The 15,160-nt window shown below is 44.2% G+C and overlaps 1 protein-coding gene across 1 annotated transcript; it reads left to right on the top strand.

Moving 5' to 3' along the window:
• The first annotated feature begins 24 nt into the window (after positions 1-24).
• LOC109757751 (DNA-(apurinic or apyrimidinic site) endonuclease) lies at positions 25-14,862 on the top strand. The gene is made up of 9 exons (XM_020316577.3): positions 25-365; positions 1,594-1,686; positions 2,134-2,278; positions 10,902-11,100; positions 11,588-11,666; positions 12,570-12,631; positions 13,356-13,442; positions 13,831-13,934; positions 14,553-14,862. Exons 1-9 carry the CDS (start codon positions 111-113, stop codon positions 14,636-14,638), a joined length of 1,110 nt encoding a protein of 369 aa, XP_020172166.1. The 5' UTR covers positions 25-110; the 3' UTR covers positions 14,639-14,862.
• Positions 14,863-15,160: the final 298 nt, after the last annotated feature.

A 15,160-nucleotide genomic window follows, 5' to 3' on the forward strand; every position in this document is an offset into this window, starting at 1 on the left:
TCGGAAGGCGCCCTTTATCGGCAAAAAAAGTATTTTGCCCGTCGTTACTTCACTTCCGTTGTTCCCTCCTCTGCTGGCGGCTGCCGGGGAGCGCAGCGCACCAGCCAGCCATGAAGCGCTTCTTCCAGCCCGTGCTCAAGGACGGATCCCCCGCCAAGAAGAGGCCCGCCGGAGCGGCGACCTCTGACTGCGTTGATGGCCCCGCCCCCACCGCGGCCGACGCCGGCGGGGACGGCCCTCCCGGCGAGGAGCCACGCAGGTTCGTCACGTGGAACGCCAACAGCCTTCTGCTCCGGATGAAGAGCGACTGGCCCGCGTTCTGTCAGTTCGTCGCCCGCGTCGACCCCGACGTCATCTGCGTCCAGGTGAGCCAAGGCAAAGAGGGTTTCATTCTGCGCCCTTTCTATGCGTCCGGATTTGCAAAGCCATGTACTATGTTCGGAGGGATTTTTAGGCGAGTGTGCTGCAATGTGGCATGCAAGAGCTGCTGTTTGTCGCAGTCGTAGGCATTTCATCTAGCACATTGGGGCGCGCACATATTAGTTGTCCTTTTGTGCAAGATTAATCCAATTCTGGTAATCTAGGGTTTGACCCATCTGAAGCCGGCGTGCTGCATCCCTCGCGAGATTGATGGTGCCAGTTGTCTTAGCTGACTAGCTGGTGACTGATTATGCGGACCGAGGATTCCTGCTGTGCATTTTTCTGGTTGTTTGGCATGCTGCGCTATATTTGCTCATGATACAGCAAGGCTATCTACCATTGAGAGTAGAGAACGTGCAGTGTTAATGGTTGTAAAGGCTAGGGTGGTGTTTGGAGGTTGTGTTCAGCATTTTATGAAACAGACTGAATGCTATGAAAATATTTTAAAATCAGTGAACTGACATCTACTTGCCTGTTTCTTGTTATCAACTTAACCTAGATTAATGTTGGCAATATTGTGGAAAGAGAATGTGAAAAACTTGTTTGTCAGTCCTAGTGTTCCAATCCCAGTTATTTGGTAGCTCAATTAGCCACTGTCTGCTGCAACAACAAGTACTCGTACCTATACCATGTGCTGATTTGCAGCAATAGTACAATTACAACAGAATATAGGCCATACGGTGAAGTACATCTCAAGCTGAACCATTATTTGAGAGAACTTATGTTTTCTACATTATTCTGCTGTCTGGATATGATGGATCGATTGACCCTAGCCTCTTTCTGAAATTGTAGCTCATAGTTGAAATCCAAATCCGCCTTGGTTTCTTGTTTTATTGCAGTAGAGTAGAACAGGGTTTATACTTTATACCAAACCCCACTTTTGGGTTGTAAAACTGACAGGCCAAGGTCTTTATTTCTGTTCAATTCCAATACCTTTAGTTGTTAACAGTTATGACAACTTGGCAGCCTAATAATATTATTGTTTGTCCTTTTTGGTGTTTAGTTGCCCTAGCCACAAATTGTTGTTTTGTTTTGTACTCTTAACCAGTAATCGCAACTATTACGCTGTTCTCCGGTTAGGTTGTCTACTTTATTTTTTAGTTCAACAATCTAAGCATATTATGTATGTATCAGTGAGTAGGATCTTCGCTGAACTTCTTTGCCACTTGCCAGGAAGTGCGGATGCCAGCAGCTGGTTCCAAAGGGGCACCTAAAAATCCTAGTGAGCTAAAAGACGACACAACCTCATCACGTGAAGAAAAACAGGTAATACTAAGGGAGCAGCCATGTACCCTGTAGTTATGGAAAGTGGATCCCGTATGTCAGATCCATTGGTTCTGGCTGAAATTAAATTTCCGATTATGGATAAGATGTGTAGTTCCTTGAAATGGCTTTGTAAAAGCTCTGTTTTTGCGATACATGTGTAGTCTATTGGAAATGCTTCTTAAAAGGGTGATTTCTAATAGTTTTGCAAGAGTATATCTATTTTTTGAGAAAATTATTCTAGATTATGTAAAATTGGACTTTGATTTATATCAGTTGCATCCTGAAGTGTCGCTGTGTTATGGTGACTGTGTATTTAGCAGGAAACAATTATGAATAAGTTTCAACTTAGTTTCCATCTGTTTTCTCTTTTCAGCATAGGTTGTTACAGCAGCTGCATTAGTTGTGCTTAACTAAGTATTTCTACAATTACTTCTTGATGTCATGCAGACAGTGTTGCGTGCTTTGTCGAGTTCACCTTTCAAAGACTACCGTGTCTGGTGGTCCCTTTCAGATTCCAAGTACGCAGGCACAGCTGTGTTTATGAAGAAGAAGTTTGAACCAAAGAAAGTGTCATTCAACTTGGATAGAACATGTAAGTTTGGTTTGGAGAGGTTGAGTAGTTGTCTCCCCTGTTACACTGTATTTTAAAATGTCCCATGCTCTACTCTAGTGGGACTTTCTGTTCGGCATGTTATAATTTTTTGATTATGTCATTGGATTTAATTTGGGAAGGGTGGTAAGTGTTAGGAAATATGCAACTTGTATTTCCATGTGGCCATAGGCTAGTATATATATACATGTACATGTGCAGTACAATATGCAGAAAACCCCTTATAGTATGGGGAAATACAAAGGGGTACACGGCTACCCCCACCAAACTTAGGGTGGATCAACAACACTTAGTTTGGGCCTTCATAAAGAAATCCGCCAACTGTAACTCGGAAGGCACATCTGAAGAGCAATAACCTAATCCTACACACCAAAGCGCACAAAAAAAGCATCAACACCAATTTCACACTGTCGCGCGCAAGAGGAGCAGCTCAAGGTGTATTCACAGAAGCATGGTAATGGTGTTGCACATCTGAGGGAGCAGCTAGATCATCCACTGATGAAAAATTAGGGTAGTACTGATGTAACTTCCATCTCCTCTGATGGGGATTAGGCTGAAAGGTGCTAGAAGGGTCAATTGATGGGCAAATTGCTTTTGAGAACTACTCGAACAACAACAGGGATACCAAAGAAACTGTATGGGTTCATTGTCAATGATATTGGAAGCTATGTTTCCTACGAAGCACTATCTCCAACCTATAAAGCATTTGTTGCTTCTCTTTAGTCTGTGTCAATTCTGACTGACTGGTAGAAGAACAAGAAGCACTCAAAATGGCGTATGGCCATGGTGGAGGAGTTGGAGACTTTGTGTAAGAACAAGACAAGGGTACTAACGCCTCTTCCAACAAGAAAAAAGGTAGTCAACTGCAAGTGGGTGTACACTGTGAAGCAGAATGCAGAAGGAAAGATTGAATGGTACAAAACGAGGCTTTTGGCAAGGGGGTACAGCCTGACCTGCGACATTGACTATGATGAGACCTTTGCTCTAGTAGCGAAGATGAACACTGATGTGAAGAATGTCTTCACACCAACTTGATGTGAAGAATGCTTTCTTGCATGGGGACTTACAGCAGGAGGTCTACATGGAGATCCCACCCGGGTTCTCAACTTTTGAGACGGCTGACAAGGTATGCCGGCTAAAGAAAACTCTTTGTGAATGAAGTAGTCTCCAAAAGCTTGGTTTGACAAGTTTAGACTGGCAGTATGTGACATGGGGTATGGACAATGAAATGGTGACCATACATTGTTTTATAGACACTCTAAAGGGCAACATAACCATGCTTGCCGTTTATGTAGATGATATCATTGTCACTGGTGATGATGACTAGAGATAGCAAGGTTAAAGAGGTGTCTGAGTAAGGCCTTTGAGGTTAAAGATCATTGTTGACTCAAGTACTTGGTATAGAAGTGGCTAGGTCTGGAAAAGGAATATCTCTTTCTCAAAGAAAGTATACCTTGGACACCTTGTTGTAGAAGTTAGAATAAATCCGAGACGCATAGTCAATCATCCGAGCACCAAGCAATCGCTCAAGGCACGACATCGAGATTTGGTAACGAGGTTCACCAAACTCGGCTACATCCCCGTGTCCTATGGGTGCTCCTCCCCATGACACCCTGATGTAGGGTGGAACCCTAGAGGCTGATCTTTCATGATTTGGAGGGGATCCCACGAAGAACACGAAGAACACACGAGAGGGAAAATGAGAGGAAACACTCAAATCAATGAGAACGATCACATATGTGCTAGATCCATGAACATAAAGGGTGATACATGATCCAAACACAACAAGGGATGATACAAACGGTTGGTAGTCCTTCCTGATCCGTGAGGAGACGGGGTCTTGAATCCGCGAGTGGATCTTCCCTTGCGGGGTCTTGAATCCACTTGGGATCTTCTCCACGGAGGCCTCGGTCTCCAATGGAGTGTGTATCAAGTGGATGAGCAAAGCTCTATCTCTAAAACGAGCTAAACCAATGCTAACCCTAATAAGAGGAAGGAGTATATATAGTCTAGGTGGTCGAATGGGTACATGGGCCTCGGCCCTAGTCACTGTGCACAGACAGGCGTTGGACGTCCGGAGGGTCACGGACGTCCGGTTGCTCGCAAAGGTCTGGTTGTCTGGATGGTGCCGGTCGTCCGGAGGGGCTCAGACTTCCGTTAATTTCCATTCTGTGATGTGGCACCGGATGTCCGGAGGGGCTCGGTCGTCTGGGCGCTGATAGGTGTCAGACGTATGGTCCGTGTCGGTCGTCCGGCCGCTGTAGCACTCGCTGGCTAGGTCCTTGGGCTGGTTGGAGCCTCAGGCGTCAGACGTCCGGTGGTTGTAGAACTTCTGATAGCTCTTTCTCTTGGTCCTTGTACTTGGTGTCCCCGCCGTCTTGTAGTGGCTCCGTGGCTTTCCTCTAAGTACCTGATCACAAACTAGTACATATGCCCGTGCGTTGCAACGGGCGAAAAAATTGACAAAACCTGCTTCGCGTGCCACTACGCTTCACTTATATTCAATTCTGACAAACCTTGAAATAAGGTTATCCTCATATCTATAAGGTGCATATGCGGATGGGTTGCCACCGGTTGAATTATCTTTATTTGGATCATGAAGTGTTGGTGTGAGAAGCTACCCTAACATCCTTCATTGACCCATACATAAGCTCTGCACTTCCATCGAATGAAAGAGTGGTGATGCATGGAATAGTCTTTTAGCGGGAGAAACATACAATATGAATCTTATAGGTGCATGGAATAGTCTCTTAACTATCCGCATCTGGTTGCATTTTGGAAGAAATTTGACGAAAGTGAACAAATTTGAGGGATATTTAGACAAACTGTACATATTAATTCATACTTGAATAACTTTTAGATAAAACCTGATGCTTTTCATCTAGACTGGAGGACACTAATTACATTTTGACATATTTTAACTAAATCGTACTCTAAACCTAGTCTAAATGACTGTCGGCCCCCGCTCGCCCATTTTTGGCCGGCCATGAGCCCCGGAACTGAAGCTCCAGCTTCGCCTTGTACCCTCTGCCTTCGCAGCCTGCAAGTGGCTAATCGGCTGACGAAAGGGCGGTGGCCTTCCTGAGACCAGAGCGTGGGCGACCCCCCATCCTCTACTCTTCCTCACTGCCGGCGGCGCCCTTGGACGTGCCGACTTCGTGATCGTTGCGCTGGGGCGCGGGTGTGACGGAGCTGGCAGCGTCACCCTCGTCCTTGCTCTTGTCGTAGACTTCACCGACCGCATCGTGGATCTTCTTGATCGGCTTCTAGCTCCGCCTGACGGCGGTACCACCAGTGACCGCGACGGATTTGGCAGGCGGTGCGATAGGAGTCGCTAGCGCCTCCTGCTCGGCCTAATCCACGTCCGGCGCGATTGTCGTGCTAGCGGCGAGGTGCTCCACCGCACTCCTGTTCCGGATGAGGGTCAACGTTGGAGATGCCCTTATGTACTCTCTGAGAGTTTACGGAAAAAAGTAGATCCCGATGATCCGGACTGTTGCGGGCGTTTCGTGATCGTTGCGCTGGGGCGCGGGTGTGACGGAGCTGGCAGCGTCACCCTTATAACATTAACAAAATATTCGAATTCTAATGATTTTTTACTATGTAGTTTTCTTATCGAAGGTCCTTTGATTTGTAATTCATTCCCAATGTTTTTTCTTCTTTTGCACTATTAAGGCCAAATGCAAGGAAATATCTCCATACTCTCGTGTCCAGACGGCTGATAAAAACAGTGGTCGAGCGGCCTACACGTAGACTCCCCATCAGGCCATCACGTGTTACCTCCACCGCTTAGCCTATCCATTCCGTCTCCACCGAGATGCATCTGTATCCTCTCATCCCCATCCATATGTGCTTCCACCGATATGTGCAGCCGTTGCTTCAACGCTGCAGAGCCAACGGTCGGCTGTCCGGCGAGCGCTAGCGGGATTTGTGTCAATCACATGTTGCATGCAGTGTCCACAGCGTCTCTTGCCATCGGAGCGCCGCAGCCCGATCCCCTCCTCCCCTCTCCTCCGTGTATCTCTCTCTCTCTCTCTCTCTCTCTCTCTCTCTCTCTCTCTCTCTCTCTCTCTCTCTCTCTCTCTCTCTCTCTCTCTCTCTCATTTCCTCATCTCTCGATCTAATACTGTCGAGTGCATTTGCACATGTATGTGCTAGTCCTGTTTGATGCATTTTTTCTGTCTGTTTGTTTATTCCCAAAGCAGCTGGTTGATATTCCAGACAAATTCAGAACGTATTTGAACAGGTGAGAATCAGTCTAAGGACGCGAGGTGGGACTATTCAAATCAAATATCCTTTCCATTGTCAAACCGATGTGCTAGCCGAGTTGGTCGCTGCCTTAGCACATGGCTCGTGAGGTTATGGGCTTGATCCCCACAGCAAGCAATATTTGTTGACTGTTGGCCCATAAGAAAGTCTGGTGCGTTGCTCTATGGTCTAAATTCGTCACGGACGTACCACCTTTTATTAGTACCACCTCGGATATTAAAAAACCTTGATCGGTTGGACGGACGAAAAACGGACGAAATTACGGTGGTAAGAAGCGATAGCCCTTTTATTAGTAGGTATAGATAGGGTCTCCGCTTGAGGTAGTAGCCATGTCTCACATGAAGAATGTTTAAGTTCGGAGAGGAACGAGTTCACCTTAGTTTCGATAGCCCTTGCTCAAGCTCTAGTCATTGGTCCATGTGGTGTTGTGGGAGACGAAGGTAGGTCCATGGGGATGACCGTAGGATGCTCCACATCACACCCTCACAATACTGCGCCCCGGCCACCTTGACGCCAGCACGAGCCGCCAACTCCCCCTGCGTGTCTGTGCTATTATGTTGGCATAGGTTACATCGTGAGTCTGCCCCCGCATTATATAAGAGGCCTAGGATACAAGTGTCCTATCAGGACACGACTCTTGCTTTATCTAGACACAGTCGAACTCAAAGTCCGACTGTAACTTACCTTGTACACTATATTCGACACAATTACAACAAGCTCCACCTTGGCAAATATTCTCCACCACCTTGGATTCGTCCATGCATCAAACTTTCATGTACATTGGACTTGAGTTTATCCCATGAGTACTGCCGCTACTCCCAGACTCCGCGTGACTCCACCTGCAACTGTAGTCCCTTCTTTTCTTGATGATAGTCAACACTCGAGCAAAATTAAGTTCAACTTTACTATAGTTTGCGCTCCCAACTTCCGGAGTATTCATTCAACGCCATCACACACCGATCACTGATCTACATGAAAGCGAACACCTCACTTATTACGTGTCACACATAAGAGTTACTTGAACTCAACATCCTCGCTCTTTCTTGACTGCCTGTCTGAAACTTGAAGGAATTTCAGCGCCGCTTGTAGTCATCCTGAGTCAAATTCGCAGTTGTCTCACCACATGTCTGACTAATAGAGCCCTGGCCCGTCTCCATTTCATGTGCTTACCGCACGCCTCGCCGCTATTATCACGTTGAGCATCTGTTGTCCCGGTCAAGTCTTAAGGGTCGCGAACCAACACCACTCAGCCCCTACTACAGAGTACCACCGGTCATCGCGGACCGATGACGAGTTCCACGTTTCCATCAGACCACTGGGCCAGTCCGAACCGCTTGCCACTCGCTTTTTTCCTGCTAAAATAGGCTTTGATTCTCCTGATCCTTACATCGTAGCCCCTCTATCAGCACCAAGTGAAGTCTTCATCGAACTCCAGCTCCACCTTCAACATGACTCCATGGTAGATGACCACTGGGCCGGTCCGAACCACTTGTCACTCGCTTTTTTCCGCTGAAATAGGCTTTGATCTCCTGGTCCTTACGTCGTAGCCCCTCTATGAGCACCAAGTGAGTCTTCATCAGACTCCGGCTCCACCTTCAACATGACTCCATGGTAAATATTAGGTGCCCCATCGACTTCAAGCTCTCATGTGTGCGTCGTCTTGAATCAACCCCGCGTTGTAGTCTTGTCGAAGCCACACAAGCCCTCCTACATGGGCCACATGTTTTCACGCCCAGAAGTCGGTCACCATCAGCAGCATGCTCCTATGTCATCATCGCTGATCCTCCGCCATCTTCTGTTTCAACCGACATCTCCATCGATCCGTCTGGCTGCCTAGTCCGACTAGCCGACTTGTTCAGCTACACGACAAGCTCCAGCCTGCCAAATCATCCTCCGCAAATTTTCATCCATCACATGATATTTCCATCTTAGATGGCTTGACATCCTGCAGCCCGTTCGAGTATCTCTTGCTTACGCTTACTAAGCCTTTTGTCCCAAACAAGTTGGGGTAGGCTAGATATGAAACCCTTTCACGAGGACTTCCCAGGGGGTCACCCATCCTAGTACTACTCTCGCCCAAATGGGTTTCATACCCAAAGGACTGGCTAGTTTTTACGTTGGCTCGCCAAGCCTATCACAACCCTTAGATATGAAACCCTTTCACGAGGACTTCCCAGGAGATCACCCATCCTAGTACTACGCGCTCAAATGGGTTTCATACCCATGGGACTGGCTAGTTTTTACGTTGGCTTGCCAAGCCTACCACAACCCTCCTCCTTTACCCGGGCTTGGGACCGGCTATGCCTAGAAGACATAGGCGGAGTTCCGTTCAAGTATCTCTGTTGTGCCAAAAAATCTTTCACCCTTGTCTGCCATAACCCGAACCTGGTATTCGTTGACACTTGACACCATGATTTTTATATGTACGGCTGACCCTTGAAAAATAACACTTAGCACAAACTCAAATGTTGTGTTGCTTTTGTCCAATGCCTTAAGTCTCCCATGAACTATCCCTTGCGATTTTCGTATTTGCCAGATTGTTTTGCCTCTTGCTTGCCGTTGCAAGGACTCGGTCCTCTTTTTTTGTCCCAAGCAAATCTTAGTTCTATCCCCGATTCATGCAGCGCGGCCTCACCTGGGCTTCGGCCCTCATGGACCAGCTCGCACCTGTGTCTGGCCTGGCTCGGCCTGCCCCTTGGCTTCGATTCGATCTCCGAAAAGAACCATGATCTGGTCTGGATCATGTCGTCGTTGTACGCAGTTGCCTACTGCAGGTGCACGCCTCGCTGCCGTTGCAATCGATCAATCCACCCGTTGCTCCCGATTGCCGACATGCTTGTGAGTTCCATCGATCCAGTGCTTCTCGTCAACTTTGATCTTTCCAAGCATTGCTCTTGATAGTTCAACATTACAAAGATCAAACCAACCACTTCCATGATTTCCTTCGTCTCTTCCTCTAGATCAACAATCCATGACCTCAAAATAACGTTAGCTCTGATACCGCTTGAAAGAATAATCCGAGACGCATAGTCTATCATCCGAGACCAAGCAATCACACGAGGCATGACACCGAGATTTGTTAAAGGGGTTCACCGAACTCGGCTACATCCCCGGGGCCTGACTATGGGTGCTCCTCCCCATGACACCGTCACAATACTGCACCCCGGTCACCTGGACGCCGGCACACGCTACCGCTCCCCCTGCGTGTCTGTGCTATTATGTTTTTTTCGAGAAAACACAAAAGACCTTTGTGTTTCATTTCATTGAATTGTGTTGGCATAGGTTACATCGTGTGTCTATCCCCGCATTATATAAGAGGTCTAGGATACAGGTGTCCTATTAGGACACGACTCCTACTTTATCTAGACACAGTCCAACTCAAAGTCCAACCGTAACCTACCTTGTACAATATATTTGACACAATTCCAACAGTATATGGTACATAGAATCTTGAGATACTTGAAAGGTACTCCTGGGAAAGGAGTGTTGTTCAAGAGTCATGGACACCTTGTTGTAGATGGTTAGCGTGATGCTGATTGGGCTAGCTGCCTGGATGACAGGAGATCAACTTCAGGCCATTGTGTTTTTGTAGGAGGAAATCTAGTGTCTTGGAGAAGCAAGAAACAACTTGTTGTTACTGCGGAGGCTGAATACAGAGCCATGTCTCAGGGACCGAGTGAGTTGTTATGGATGAGGAACCTATTAGAAGGGCTTAAGATATTGAAGACCAGTTGCATGAATGAACCTATTAGAAGGTGTGACAACAAGTCAGGCAATCAATACAGCAAACCCCCCAGTTCAACATGATAGAACCAAAGATTTGGAGCTAGACAAATTATTTATCAAAGAAAAGCTAGATGTTGGGATTATCAAGATAGAGCATATGAGTTCATGGCAACAAATTACAGATCGCTTGAAAGGACTGGGAACCAGAGAATGCAACCTAGCGTGTGACAAGATGGGAATGATAGATATCTATCACCCCTCTTGAGGGGGAGTATTGTATGTGTGACCCATCTATACTGGCCCATGAGGCCCAGGCCCATACCGGTCAAGTGGCCTAGATATGGAGTGCTCGTACTGTCTGGCTGTGTTCGCCGCCAGAGCCATCGAAGGTTCGACTCCACACCCACAGATTGGCTAGGTTCAAAGGGGATCTTATCATCCTAATCGCTTAGAGGGGCCTACTGGTGCAGGAGATGTGGGGCTGCGGTGCTGTTGGTCTGCCCTGACATGATAAACAAAGTGGTCATTTTGAATTTTCGCATGCTTTCTGGAATTAAATTTTGCAGAAACTATTATTCTTTCTGAAAGTATAATATTTTACCTGTTTCAGCTTCTAAGCATGATGCAGACGGCCGTGTCATCATTGTGGAATTTGAATCATTCTTGTTACTAAACACATATGCTCCAAACAACGGGTGGAAAGAGGAGGAAAATTCATTTCAAAGAAGAAGAAAGTGGGATAAAAGAATGTTGGAGTTTGTTCAACAAGTAAACAAGCCCTTAATCTGGTGCGGAGATCTGAACGTTAGGTAATTAAGAACCTATTGCTGATTCTTTTATGTTGTTATTATATATGCCTTCCTCTTGCATGAAGTTACTATTTAATATTTATTGATAAGTCAATTTTAGTCTTCTGGAAACCACATAGATTAATAAAACATTGTAGTTGCGGATTTGCATTTTATGTGGCCAACCCAAACTTCATAATTAGGTCCCATCCATGTGGTCTAGTGGCAAACACAAGGATGTGGTTATGGGGTCTTGGGTTCAGATCCCCACTCCTTAATGATAAGTAGTTCCTCCTGCATATTGTCAGTGATCCCCGATAATTACAAGATGCACTTCAAGTAAATCTGTTTTGAGCAGAAAATTTGTAAGGTAAGGGAGAGAAATTTTATTACTTTACGTGGCCATCCTTGAGGAATTCATGTTCTCTATACAAGATATAGATGGAATGAGCCTCTTGTAAAATTTCCACAAACTAACCCCTGTAACCTTGTTTTTGAAATCTTTCAGTCATGACGAAATCGATGTCAGCCATCCTGATTTTTTTAGCGATGCTAAGCTCAATGGATATATCCCTCCAAATAAAGAGGTATTATTTACTTTAAAGATGCAATTCTGGGTTATTCTTGTAAATCCAGTTCATGTTCCCCAAAACTCAAGTGTTGGAAACAACTTTTATCATGCCATAATCCCTTGTTCATCCTTCGACTCTCACATGTATGCTGCTGCTGCTGCTGCTGCTTATCAAGCAAATCCAAATGGGTCAGCCATTCCTAGGTGTGCATTTTTATAGGATGATTTGGCCCATATGGCCCATCTAGTCTAATGTCTATCTTGTGAGGATAGCCAAATTCTCTCCTCTCTATCTTACACTTATTGTAAATTTAGCTAATGCTTATTTTATCCTTTTTAAGTACCATGTTTCCTCTTTTGGATTTGAAAATCACACCTTGAAATTGGCCTATTGAAGTTATTTTTATCAAATTAAAGTGTATATTCTAGCAATGGCAGCAAATAGGCTAGCTTCAAGAATTCTCTGCTTCAGTTACACACGTGTGGCAAGCTTGTGAAACCTTTCAATCTTATGCAAATAGGCTAACATTCATTGGGTGTTGGCCATGTTATAAATTTGTTAGTTATGATGTGTGTGCTCTTTTATTCATTATTTAATATATACTTTATATGACTGTAAGATTGTCTTCAGTGAAAATAAACAATAAGAGTTGTGTTTTTTCAAATACTCCATACTGAGACCTATCTGTTTCTCACAAAGGCATAATTTGGCAACTTAAGGGGCTAATGCAGCAGAAAACGGCAATAGCAAACAGAGTCTTACACCCTTAACAGATTTTCAAAGTCTGGCCTATCAGCTGACAGCCTATCTTAAATGCATCTTTCAGTTTTACACTTCTACTGGACGACTAGTACCCTGTTACTTATGTATCTGTCTGGCTATGTGTTAATGCAAAGAAATGTCTTATCTATTCTACAGGACTGTGGACAGCCTGGATTCACCCTTGCAGAGAGACAGCGTTTTGGCAATATATTGTCGCAGTAGGTGTAAACTAGTACTCCCTCCGTCTGATAATATAAGAGTGTTTTTGACACTACACTCTTATATTATGGGACAGAGGGAACATATTTCAGCATTTTTCCTTCTCTTTTGATAGAGCACTCCCCCATTTCTCAAATGGAGGCCATCCTTGAACAAATGCGTGCAACCTTTTAATTTAGTTTGCATGCTTAATTTACCTTAACCATCACCGTTTTCTCTCAACTGATGCCCCACATTGATATATAGCTGGAGCGTATTAACATCTCTATTTAGACCCAAGCAACAAAAAACGTGCCATGATGAGCATCTCAAATGTGAATCTTGTGGAATTTTCATCATGGAAACATAAAAAGATTATTTCAATGCTGAGTAAGGTAAATGTTCAACATGACTGGGGGCAGTGACAAGTTCTCATATCATCATATAGATATTGCTGGTACAACCTCTAAGTTTGTTTATAAGTACTTTACTGGTCATTGTAAGTTCAAAATGGACCAAGGTTTTGCACACACAAAAAGGATGAAGTTCAAACTAGCCGGGACATGTACTGTCATCTTTGTCTGGAATTTTTATAGGACAGGCCTGAAAAACATACCTATAAACCAATGAATGGTGAATAAGACATTTTGATGGAAATGTAGAAGGCTAAAGTTGGTTGCATAGAAGCATTAATCTTTATATAATCTTGAATACCACCTTATGGACTAACATTTGGATATACAGGGGAAAGCTGGTAGATGCTTACAGATACCTGCACAAAGAAAAAGACATGGAGTGTGGCTTCTCTTGGTCTGGGAATCCAGTTGGGAAGTAAGAAATATTTCCATGATTGTATTACTTCTAGATTATTAATTATAGTGTTCAGTTGCTTATCAAAATTTGTCCCTGCATTATTGAAGCATATCTGCTGTTCTTTTTTATGTCTTGGATGGGTTATTTGATCCCTATTGTATAGAAATATGGTTACTTTGTAAGCATGTGGTCCTCTAATGTTTACCGTTAACAAATTATCCCCCATCTCAGCAATCTGATTTTATTTCAGGCACTTATAAAAGAAATTGGCAGCATGAATTTGATTAGTAATGTTCTGCTGATAAGTAATGTTCTTTTGTAATTACTACATATGACAGTTAATGCTGGAGTGTACGTATTTCATCTTTTTCTATATGGACTGATTTATTGCTTAATATTTCTCCAGGTACCGAGGAAAGAGAATGCGGATTGACTATTTTGTTGTTTCAGAAGGGTTGAAGGACAGAATTGTTTCATGTGAAATGCATGGTCATGGAATTGAACTGGAAGGTTTGTATTGCACAACTTTCTTTGCGTGATGATAAATTATATAACTGTGATATGTTACCTTTGGTCTTTCCGAAATTCTAATTTTATTTGCCTATCATGAGCTGCAAATAACTAAGGGGGTTGGACCATGTCTTGGCTGTCTATATTCAATATTAAATAAAGAAAATTAGAGTTGTGTATGTAATTTGCTTTTGACATAACATGGAGCGATAATATCAGCTACTAATAGATTTGGGACTGCCCTAAGCTGCTACCGGTACAATTCCCTATTGATTTATTGTCCGTTCATCGTATGTACATCTGAAAAAAAGATGATGCATTTCATGCTGGAGTTCTGACAAATATGTACCCAAGTACATATTTTTCTTTCGACATAATCATATCAAGTTCCCAACCTTGTTCATGTAATCCGTAATCATTCTAAAAGATGTAACAGGTTCAGTTATTTATTAATGTTTGCTTGGCACCTAAGACCATATAGTTTATTGGGGCATTAGTATCTCTAACTGTTTCTCATGTCAAAAATGGAAAATAAATTAAAGAGTCAATGGTGACATGAATCTCATGCGAGGTGTCTGTGTGTTTGCCTCGATTCAATGTGGACTTTCATGATGGCAGGATTTTATGGAAGTGATCACTGTCCTGTTTCACTTGAGCTCTCCAAAGAAGCAGCGGAAGCACCAGAATCGAAGAGCTCCGGCTAACTTCTATGTTTTTCTCTGAACCGGACATCGCAGATTATTAGATTAGGTCAGGTGAAGCGCTTGGCCTATCATGAGCTATTTAAACATTTTCTATGACCTGTAGCCTGTAGGCCAATACTGTGGTGCACCCTCTTGTCCTGATCTGGATTGGAATTAGAGTTCAACGCTTACTGTGATCAACTAGTGGTATCCAAGCTCAGATTTCTAAAGAGTTGTTCCATTTATGACTGGCTTTTACAATTTCGGAAGAGACCAGATGCGAGCTCTAGGGCAACATTATGCTCCCTCTATTTCTTAACAGTATATAGATCATGTTTTGCAATGCAGGCAGCCAATTTTCTTAAGCAAGATCTACATTCGTTGCATGAAAATAACATGGGAATTATGACCCAAATACAATAGGGCAGAGATTGCATAAGGAAATAGTGTCGACGGTTAATACAGCACTGATCTTACAATCTACATGGAGTCGTGGAAGAATGTAGTACAAGGATGGGTGGTGTTTGAAAGGTCCTCGTCATC

Source organism: Aegilops tauschii, chromosome 4, assembly GCF_002575655.3.
Source record: "Aegilops tauschii subsp. strangulata cultivar AL8/78 chromosome 4, Aet v6.0, whole genome shotgun sequence".
NCBI lineage: Eukaryota > Viridiplantae > Streptophyta > Magnoliopsida > Poales > Poaceae > Aegilops > Aegilops tauschii.